The 11,133-nt window shown below is 36.0% G+C and overlaps 1 protein-coding gene and 1 pseudogene across 1 annotated transcript; both read left to right on the top strand.

Annotated features, from left to right (window-relative positions):
* Positions 1-305: 305 nt before the first annotated feature.
* LOC122069613 (beta-glucosidase 12-like) lies at positions 306-5,866 on the top strand (the record flags this gene model as incomplete). Its single annotated transcript, XM_042633669.1, has 10 exons — positions 306-405; positions 1,547-1,624; positions 1,690-1,777; positions 1,863-2,115; positions 3,337-3,452; positions 3,611-3,828; positions 3,915-3,946; positions 4,048-4,150; positions 5,305-5,413; positions 5,530-5,866. Coding segments are annotated over 10 exons (1,272 nt in total), but the record flags the coding sequence as incomplete, so codon positions are not given.
* A 2,937-nt stretch (positions 5,867-8,803) lies between these two features.
* Positions 8,804-11,133, top strand: part of LOC122069611 — a 5,472-nt pseudogene continuing 3,142 nt past the window's right edge.

The following is an 11,133-nucleotide window of genomic DNA, read 5'->3' as shown; positions in this document are numbered from 1 at the left end:
CCCCACCTATCAATGAAAAAAAAAAAAAAATCTCCCATTATTTACCTCTCCTTATCTTTTTAACAACGATGCAACTTATTATCACAATGGAGGTGAACTATGAAGTTATAATCTTCTTTTATTTATTTTTTATCCAATATAGTATTCAATGTAATCTTGATTTTAAATTACATGATTTACCCTCAATGAGAAAAAAAAAAAGAGAAATATTTTAAAAAGACAAAAATGTAAGATTAAGATTTCTTAATTCAACACTTTGGTTACAATAAGATTTTTTTTTAACAAAGATTAATTAGTGAATAATATTATCACTTTACAATTCTAAACAGGAAGATGTGGGGATAATGAAGGAAATGGGATTGGATGCTTACAGATTCTCCATCTCTTGGTCCCGATTATTGCCTTGTAAGAATCACCCCCTTTTTATAAATTTTAGGATCTAAAGAGCTAATCTCAACCATTTCATCAATTCATGAAATTTTAAGTATAGATAATTTTTGTTTCGAAGTCCCAATATTAGGAAAAATATGTATTTTTTATGATTTGTTGTATTTTTATGGGTCGGTGAGGGATGCTGTGGATGGGTAAGTTGTATGTTTTTTATTTATTTATTTATTTTTTAAGATAATTTACACAGATTTTATTTTGAAAGGAAAATTTTCAAGTAAAATCCTTTTGTTATTAATTTTACTTAATCAATTTTGTCTTAAGTTTACAAGATTTTACTTAAAAACCATCAGAGCCTTAGGGAGAATTTTAATTTCTTATCCATAGATTTTCAAGTAAGGTATTAAGAACATTAAGTATGGGACAAACTTGAATAGTAGACTGAAGATTTGAACGTGATTATTAGGTAACTAGTTTCTACACTTTAACCCACCATAACCTTTCTCTTCCTCTTCGGAAAAGCTTGAAAAGTCAGGATCAGCCATGAGGACTTAGAGGAGCCCATATGCCACATGTAAAGAATTGCTTAGACCAAAACGGAGTTAATTAAATAAGGGACATCGACTTATCACGTTCTATACAATTCCTTAGGTGGAACATTTGCATTTTGGATTTATTTAATACTTTTTTCCTTTTAATTTTGTATCCTCTAGATTATGCAAGGTAATGTCTAATGATAGCTTTGTAATTCCTATTTATTTATTGAAGAAATATCACTCCCCTCCCATGAACTATGTCGAAATAATACCCTGACTCTGTACTTTTCTAAAAATATCACTCACCTCTCCCTAAACAAAAAGATTCTATCTAATGTTTCCAACCGTTTGAAATGGCTATTAAATCAGCCAGGTTTTTCTCATAATGCCTAAACTTTCCTCCTAAATGTAAAATACCCATTATACCCTAATGAAATAATCATAAAGTACCACCGATCACCTATTAGGAAGGTCAAATCGAAAGCGAGAAAGATTGATTCCTATTTTTTGTATAGGAATAAAAACATCTCAATTCACCATTATGATGACAACAAGATACACCCTTAAAACCTTAACTATACATTTTAATAAAAATTATATTTTAATTTATTATTCACTTTCAGATGGAAAATTGAGTGGAGGTATGAACGAGGAAGGCAGCACATATTACAACAACCTCATCAACGAGCTCCTATCCAATGGTTGCTTGTATACTTATAAACATCTCTCTCTCTCTCTTTTTAACATTATTTGAAATCATATGTAGGAATACAGCCCTTCGTGACTCTATTTCATTGGGATCTTCCACAAGCCCTAGAAGCCGAGTGTGGTGGTTTTTTAAGTCCTAATATCATGTAAGTAACAGAGAGAACCTATTCAATTGTTTTGAAGTCCCCAACCTGATACTGATGGACTAGACGATACCAAATGAACACACAGTGATGATTTTGGAGATTATGCGGAGCTATGTTATCGAGAATTTGGTGATCGAGTGAAGCACTGGATCACCTTGAATGAGCCATGGTCTTTCAGCATTGGAGGATATAACTTGGGCATCCATGCACCAGGCCGGTGTTCTAAATGGATAGGAAATTATAGCAGTGGGAATTCAGCAACAGAGCCATATTTGGTAGCCCACCACCAGCTTCTTGCTCATGCAGCTGCTGTTAAAGTGTACACGGACAAGTATCAGGTTAGGAGGTTTACATACTAAAACAAAGGGCTCTTCCTTCTCCCATATTTTTGTTTTAATTTAAAAATTTTCTGCATCCACTGATTCATTGTTTTTTCACTTAAAAAAAAAAAAAAATTTGTTAGGATTGTCAATTGGCTAGGCTGGGGGTTTTTTAAATGTTAATCCAACCCTAAGCAACTCAGCCCAAGCCCAGCCCAATCCAGCATTAGGTCGAGCTGTGATGTCTCAGTCTAGACCCAATCTTGTCGGGCTTAGTCTAACCCTACTTGGCCTTGGTTGATTGGGTTGGGTTGGGCTTTAGTATTTAGGATAGTTTTGATTCCTTAAAAGAGAAAAAAATATTAAAAAGTAATGAGGGGTGTATTTTTGTGATTAAAAAACAAAAATTGCGAAGACGAGTTAACCGTGTATAGGCACACTGTCAATGCATGTGCGATACGCTAGCGGGCAACACCAATGGGGGTGTAGGACAAAGCATCATACAAGAGCGGTAAGAGCCATTTCAATGGAGGGGAAAAGAGGGGAGGGGAGGGGAGAAACAGAGGATGCTAGCTTATAGTACACCAGTGGTGTGGCCAATTAATCTTTTATATTACATAGGGTCAGGTTAGGCTCAACCCAAGCTTGGTCCGGCCTAGCCTTGAGCCTGAAGCTCAGTCTGTGCTCCGTTTGGACTCAGGGTGGGCTTGGGTGGCTAGCACAAATTGACACTCATTGTTTTTGTGAAGATTTGAAAAAGCTTGATCTCTTTGAAAATGTTAGGGCTATAAGTTTAGCGAAAAAGTTGTACCACGACTGCTTAGAAAAGAATTTCCTTAATCAAAACACTTAGTTTATTCATGTGTAAAAATAAAATTTCATTCTTAAATTTTTAGTCACTAACCATCCCAACTCATGCCATGCTCTTTGTGTATATCCATGCACCCGTAATATTGTAGTTCGATGCATGATCCCCCAACTTTTCAATTCTTTGTTTTTGCCACTTAAGAAACTTTAGTTCGTTTGAATTTGGCATGTGAATGGGGAGCTTGGGGTCTAGTTATCCATAAAATTTTAGTCCCATCTGACCTACAAAATACCAAGCTTAGGTGCAAGCCGAGCCCATTAAGGAGATCGACTGGACAGTAAATTAAACCCGGTCTCAAGGTTAAATCATGCCTTCTACACTGTAAAACCTCACCAGGCCATGCTCATGGTTTTCATCCATTTCAAGTGCAGGCTTCCCAAAAGGGAAAAATTGGAATAACAGTAGTCTCACATTGGATGGTGCCATACTCCAAAGAAGTATCCAACTATGTTGCAGCTCAGCGAGCCCTTGATTTCATGTTTGGATGGTAAGTACTATTTATTATTTATTTCAAGTGTTTAGTAATATAAAGTATAAACTATATAGTTAGGCTCTATGAACAAATAGAATTCTAATCAATGGCTAAGCAAGGAACTGAAGAAAACATTTCTGATAAACTAATTAAGTCCTTTTCTCTTTTAATAGGTTCATGCAACCATTAACCTATGGTCGCTATCCAAAAAGCATGAGATCTCTGCTCGGAAACCGCTTACCGGAGTTTGCGAAAGAGCAATCTGCGATGGTTAAAGGATCATTTGATTTCCTGGGACTAAATTACTATACTGCTAACTATGCAGCTAATTCTCTCTATAGTAACAGTGTCAACCAGAGCTATTTCACAGATTTTCACACTAATTTCATGGGTAAGTTGAAATAAAACCCTAATCTGGTTTGTCAATATAAGCTTGAATTCATAACTATTTATAGATGTCTTGTTATTTCATGACAGGGGTGCGGAATGGTGTACCTATTGGCCCAAAGGTAAGAAGGATTTTCTAGCTATAAACCATCCCTTCATATGATTTCTACTTATTAATTAATCACCTATTAACGTATGTTAATGAATGATTAAATTTAAGCAGTCTGGTTCGGATTGGCTCTACATGTATCCACAAGGAATCTGGGAGCTTCTGCTTCTTACCAAGAAGAGATTCAACAATCCATTAATCTATATTACTGAGAATGGTAAGGCAAATAATGACTCTTCTTATAACCGTCAAATTATGATTCTAATAGTTGGAAAACCCCTTACACCACCTCCACAAAAAAAAAGAAAAAAAGAAATCGGTTTGACTCTGGTGAATCACCCAAGTCGAGTTTAAATAAAAACAAGAAATCTGGTTATAGTCATGAAAACTAGTTCACGTTTAAAAAATGGCTAGGCCTAGCTTGTTCGAGTAAGTTAGAGTTTTCATGGACTCGGTGTTTTTTCCTAATTAGTTATGTGAAACTCACACGCCATGGTTCTTTTTTTTTTATTGAGCTTTACATTATTCATAGATCATAAGTTCGATCTACTACTGAACAAAACCTTAGAATTTTTACTTGTTGTTTTCAATATTAGACATATTTTTTTTCTTCTCACACATGAGCAGGGTTTTAAAACATATAATCGGTGATAAAAGCATTAAGTGCTGATGATTTCAATCTGATTCTGATATGAATCGGCTTAAATAGGTCTATAGAAACCCTAGAATCAACATATATGAGAAATATTCCAACAATCTGGTGCTTTTTTTTCTTTCTAGGAATTGACTGTATCGACTTGTTAAAATGGGGATCGATGATTGCTGATTCTGATTTTTCAATATTAGACATTTTTTTTTTCTTCTCACACTTGAGCAGGGTTTTAAAACATATGATGGGTGATAAAAGAATTCAGTGCTGCTGATTTCATTCTGATTCTGATATGAATCGGCTTAAATAGGTCTATAAAAACCCTAGAATCAGCATATATGAGAAATATTCCAACAATCTGGTGCTTTTTCCTTTTCTAGGAATTGGCTGTATCGACTTGTTAAAATGGGGATCCATGATCACTGATTCTGATCTAAATTAGGTGACTCCTGAACCAATTCATTGATTCCTAAAGCCCTACATATGAAGCAATCATAGCCTCAGCTCCTCCTCACTTGGAGAAGGAGAAGAAAGAATATATTAAAAAAAAAAAAAGTTCACCTTGACTAGGTTTGGCTTGTCCAATCACCAAGTTTTGAAGAGGACAAGTTGATTTGAAAGACAGTTTTCAACTATAGTTCAGAAAGGATCTGAAAATGGGGCATGCATGCCTTAAACTTGCTATCTTTGGGACTGAATTGTTTAGTATGATTTGTGTTTAGGGATGTCAGAAGTGAATAACGGTACATTACCGTTGGAGGAAGCTTTGATGGACAACATGAGAGTAGAGTACCATCGTCGCCATCTTATATTCATCCGTAAAGCTATTGAGTGAGAATTTCTCTACATAATATTGTCTCTTTTATAATATCCTCTTAAGATTTATGTTTTTTGTTATTAGTTATATTTGGTATTTGGTAATGAATAGCTACAATATATTTCTACAGAGAGGGTGTGGATGTGAGGGGATACTTTGCATGGTCACTTCTGGACAACTTCGAGTGGGGAGAAGGATACACAGTTCGTTTTGGCATTAATTATGTGGATTACAAAAATGGACTCAAGAGATACCCAAAGCATTCTGCAATTTGGTTTAAAAAGTTCCTCCAAAGATTGGTATAGCTAGGGTTCATGTATGTATATTAGCACATTCATATCCAAAAATATAATTTAATTTCAATGAGTAATTTTTTCTCTAAAGATCATTTGTATTAAAAAAGAGAAAAGAATGAAAAAATATTGCAAATAACTGAAAGGAGTTATGTCAAAACTCCACTCAGACAATAGGATGAAAGAGGAGAAGCACCTATCCACCTTCGGCATTGCCATTAGCAGAAAATGACTTCAAAAATCCACACCCCCACATAAAAAATAATAATATTAATAATAATAATAATAAAAAAAAAGAACTAAGTCATCCTATACCTAGGGCGACCCGAGGCATCAATGTCTAGATCCACCTTGACCAAAGTAGGCTAGGCGTTCACTGGATCTGAGACCTCAAATCGAGCTGCTGACTTTGATAGAAAATTACTATTGAATTTGCTTAACGATAGTAGTGAGTGATTTTCCACTCCACACGCTCCAAGTACCTCTTACAGAGAATCCACCTTTGATGAACCAATCCAAGGAATTTTATTTTTGAGAACCAATGCTGCCACAACGGCAGAGTCACATTCTATCCACAACTTTTCACTCCCATATCTTCAGCATCCTCTATCCTTAGAGATAACAACTAAGAACTCCACCTCAAAATTTGTATGAATTCCAAGGGACTCTCTATAATTAGCCATGACTTTCGCCCTTTCATTTTGAAATACACCCCCTGCTACAGATTTTCCTGGATTTTCAAGAAAACAGCCATCTGTGTTTAGCTTCCACCACCGTCTCGGGGGCCGACACTAGAAGATTTCGAAGAAGTCCTTCGGCTTGCATTGAATTATTGAAAATCCCATTCTCCTAGCACTCAACAGAGCGGAGATTGAAAGTGACGAACCTGTGTGGACCAAGGTTTGAGAAGCTATTTCGCGATTGATCATGGCAAAACAACACTCCGTTGGCTTTGATTCTCCATCATGTCTTCTTGCATTCCTCTCCATCCAGATACTATATGGAATCAGCATAAAGCCTTTATTCCAAACTCTCTGAAATGGGACCATCTTCACTTTTGATTTCCACCATGAAATGAAATCCTCCATCCCAGTGAAAACTGGCCATTGAACACCAAAACAGTCACAAAAATTCTGCCACATAGCACATGCAAAATTACATCATAGAACATATGAGTAAGTCTGTTCTTATAACTATGCTTCGATATCATCCTTATCTTTTACCCCAAAAAAAAAAAAATGTCATCCTTATCTAGCTATTGAACATTGCAATTGATCATTATTAAAAAATAAATAAATAAAAAAAAATAATATTATTTATTTATTATTTTTTTTTTGAGAAGAGTTTTTTCTCTGGAAGTGTGACCCTGCACTAGCGCATATGCCAATGGGAACGTAAGTAGGAGCATCAATGAGGCAAGCATTGCCTTTTATCGGAGGTGGGGCAGTCATTTCGCCCCCCATGTATTTAGGTACAACCCTAGACCCCCCACATTCTCCTATAAACCATTTTCACTTTTTTGTTATCTCTTTGACAAATTGGCAACAGTATTTTCCACCTTTCCAACTGAGTTTCTTCTTTGAAATATTATTATTTTGGATAAATATATATATATATATATATATATGCTCTACCCAATGTTCTATAATTAGTTCATATGATTTTTTTTGGGGGGGGGGGTTGGAGGTTCGTACCCAAACCTCAACCGAAAATATTGGTGTGAATTGATCAAAGATTCAATCTAATTAAACTGATTCTTTATTGGTTTGGTTTCAGATTGAAGTACTATGGAACTGGTTGAGAAGCAGATCACACAAGAATCAACGGAAATCACACCGAACGTGAAAACCAGATCAAAACCAAATCTAAATCCGTATAAAGCTGATTAGAAACCAATACCAACCCGAAAACATAAAAAATATTTTCTCCATAATTATGTATTTATACATGATATAAATTGAACCCAATCGGACTGAATTCTTTATCAAACCGAAGTAAACCGGATTTGCAAGAGACGTTAATAAATCTCTGCTCTGTAAGACAACATGGAGAATTATGCATGAAAATTCTCTAGCTAGTAGATTCTTAAGAGCTAGATTTCTTAACAAGCAGGGGCAGCCCAAGAAGAGATATAGAAAGTCTTCCATATGGCCTGGTGTTAGGAAGATGTGGAATTTTATTTCCTCAAAAGAAAGATGGGTGGTAGGTGATGGCCGATACATAAATTTTTGGAAGGATATTTGGGTGGGATCTGCTGTGCTGAAAGAGGGTGTGGATGGCGTAGATTTTTCTTTATTTGATGGGAAAGTGGACAGGTTCATTATAAATCACAAATGGAGGATCCCAATGGTGAATTCTAATTTCTTGAAAAATATTTTTAATGCTGTCTTGCAGATTAAAATCCCAACTTATATCTTCGAGGATCAGTGTGTCTCGAGCCTTTCTTATGATGGGAATTTTAATATGAGATCAGCATGGGAGGAAATTAGAGAAAGAAGCCAACAGCCCCCTGGGCATCTTTAATCTGGTGTAAAAAGCAGCAACCTAGGGTCTCGTCTCTGGCGTGGAGGGTGATCCATGGAAAGCTCCCTACAGATGACTTAGTCAAGAAGAAGGCAGTGCCCCTTGCGTCTAGATGTGCCCTATGTATGGCGGATGAAGAAACGATTCATCATGTATTTTTGACATGCTTTTTCTCTAGGGAAATATGGCGTTCTTTATGTGCTTGCTTTAATGTCACTTGGTGCCCTCAAGGCTTGTTGTTGGAGCTCGCTCAGTGGTGGAAAAGAAAGACTAAAACTGCAAGCTGTAAGGAGGCTTGGTGCATGAGTTTTGACATCGTTATTGATCATCTTTGGAGGGAAAGAAATTCCAGAATTTATGAGGGTGTCGAGCGGATGGCCAAATACTTATCTCTCTTTGTGATGGAAGATATTAGAAGAAATGATCCTAGAACGAAGGGAGAGGTAAACACTTGGGCAGATCTGATGTGTTGCAGACGTCTAGGCCTATCTATTCATCCTGCTAGTAAAAAAAAATTGTTATTGTTGTTGTTAATTTAGTTACCATTAAGATTTATAAGTGGATAATATATTTGTTATTTAACAGGAAGACGTGGCAATAATGAAGGATATTGGGTTGGACGCATATAGATTTTCCAACTCATGGTTCAGGGTTTTACCTCGTAAGAACATATAATTTTTGTTTTATTTAATTGTTGTGGAAGAAACGAAGAATTTTATACTTTGTTATTTTATGTGTGAATAAATAATGAAAATGGCAAAAGAAAAAAAAAGAAATCGAGTTTACAGTAGTTTAGACTTTAGAAGTCATCTGGTCAAGTTTTTATGGGTGAATGGGCTTTATTAAATTAAAAAGGAAGGAAAAATTACACCCAAGGCAAGGGTTGTCAATTCCAGGCCTGATTTGACGGCCGACGCATTTATGATCTGACTTGGACCAGACCAATTAATAAATATCTAGATAGTTCACGGTGCACAGTGTACACTCAATGGGTGCCCGAATGGCCTGACATGTTGACAAGTCCGACCGTTTATATGGTATATTTGGAATTTTGTTTTCGTAGAATAAGTCATATATTGATATTTTTATTAATATTGAATATAATTAAGTGTAAAATTGTTGATGATTTAAAATACTAAATTTTCTAAAATCTAAAACAATTAAAGCTCATTTAAGGCATTTTTAAGGCTTTAATAGTGCATTAGTCTGTTTAAGGCCCAATTAGTACAAGCCCGGTTAAAGCCCGAAACCTGACATAATTAGTTTGACTAATTCCTTAAATAGGTAGTTCATGGTGCAAGCCAAGAGGCCTGCGATGCCCAGCTAGGTCCGACTGGGCCCAATCGGTTGACACCCCTAACCCAAGGTGAACAAGTTCCCAGTGCACTCGGTAGAATGTGGAGTATTAAAGCTCTTCCTAACTGGAGTTCTTGGGTTTAAGTCTCTTAGTTCACACTTTCCCTCCCTCCTCATAGAGAATAGGATAAATTAGGGCTTTAAAAAAAAAAAAAAAAAAAAAAAAAAGAAAGAAAAGGAAAGAAAGAAAAGAAAAGAAAAGAAAAGAAAAGAAAAGAAGAAGAAGAATGAAACGCACCCAAGAGGTAAAAAGTGGAAAGTAAAATATAGCAAATTACAACAAAGGCTATTAGATTATCAAGACAACTTCGAGAAGTCGACTATGAAAGCCTCAAGAAGAAACAATATGACAAGTTCTAAGGGAATCAACAGCTGGAGACTGAATAAGATTAACCTGATTGTTTTTATTTTTGAAATAAAACAGCCATCCCAAGTACATACATGAGATATCAAATTGGTTCTAATAATTCGGTTACTTAATTCATTTTTTTTCAGATGAAAAATTAGGTCGAGGAATAAACAAGGAAGGCATTCAATATTACAACAACCTCATCGACGAGATTCTATCCAAAGGTCATTAATTACTCAAATATCTCCTTTTCTTTTGCTCAAGATCTGTGAAGATGTATATTAGAATGAGTGAAAATTCACAGAGGTTATAATATATATACTCAAACACAAAGAATCAATCTATCCACCTTTGACATTGCCATCAACGGATGAGGAAGACTCCTAAAAACAGAAAACATTAAGAGAACCTATAACGAGGTTTTTCTTGAGTTCCAGATCAAATCATTTAACACAAACCAAGGAGGAGAATCCTTAGACCTTGCAGCATGTTTTCAGATTGTTTGATATCGTTTCCACATATTTATGCAGGAATCCAGCCCTTCATAACTCTATTTTAATATGATCTTCCTCAAGCTCTAGAAGACGATAATGGTGGTTTCTTAAGTCCTCACATTATGTAAGTAGCCAAAAACAACCTATCCTTTTATTCTCAACTGTGCAATATCTCTCGACCAGTTCCATCAGAATTATAAATTAGATGATAAAATGAATGCAAATTAACCATTTTAATTTAATACACAGTGATGACTTCCAAGACTATACGGAGCTTTGTTTCAAAGAGTTTGGTGATGAGTGAAGCACTGGATCACTCTGGATGAGCCATCGACTTTCAGCAATTGGGGATACAACTTGGGTATCAATGCTCCTGTACGATGTTCTAAATGGATGGGAAACTGTACTAGTGGGAATTCTGCGACTGAGCCCTACTTGGTAGCCCACCACCAGCTTCTTGCTCATTCGGCTGCTGTGAAAGCATACAAGGATAAGTACCAGGTAATCCAATGTGGACTGTGATGCCACAGTCAAATAAATTGTCATATGAGGCTACTTATTTTTTTTTTGCTAACCTAAAGTATCCATGTCACACCCCGTTCGCACTGAACCGGAGCGGTGACCGAGTTAACGCCGGTTAACCCAAACCTGCCAGGATCATCAGACACTGTATTCCACCACAGCATACACACACTAAAATCAACTCATCAAATCAGCGG

Source organism: Macadamia integrifolia, unplaced genomic scaffold (assembly GCF_013358625.1).
Source record: "Macadamia integrifolia cultivar HAES 741 unplaced genomic scaffold, SCU_Mint_v3 scaffold664, whole genome shotgun sequence".
NCBI classification, from domain to species: domain Eukaryota; kingdom Viridiplantae; phylum Streptophyta; class Magnoliopsida; order Proteales; family Proteaceae; genus Macadamia; species Macadamia integrifolia.
This window is presented reverse-complemented; position numbering and strand designations above follow the sequence as displayed.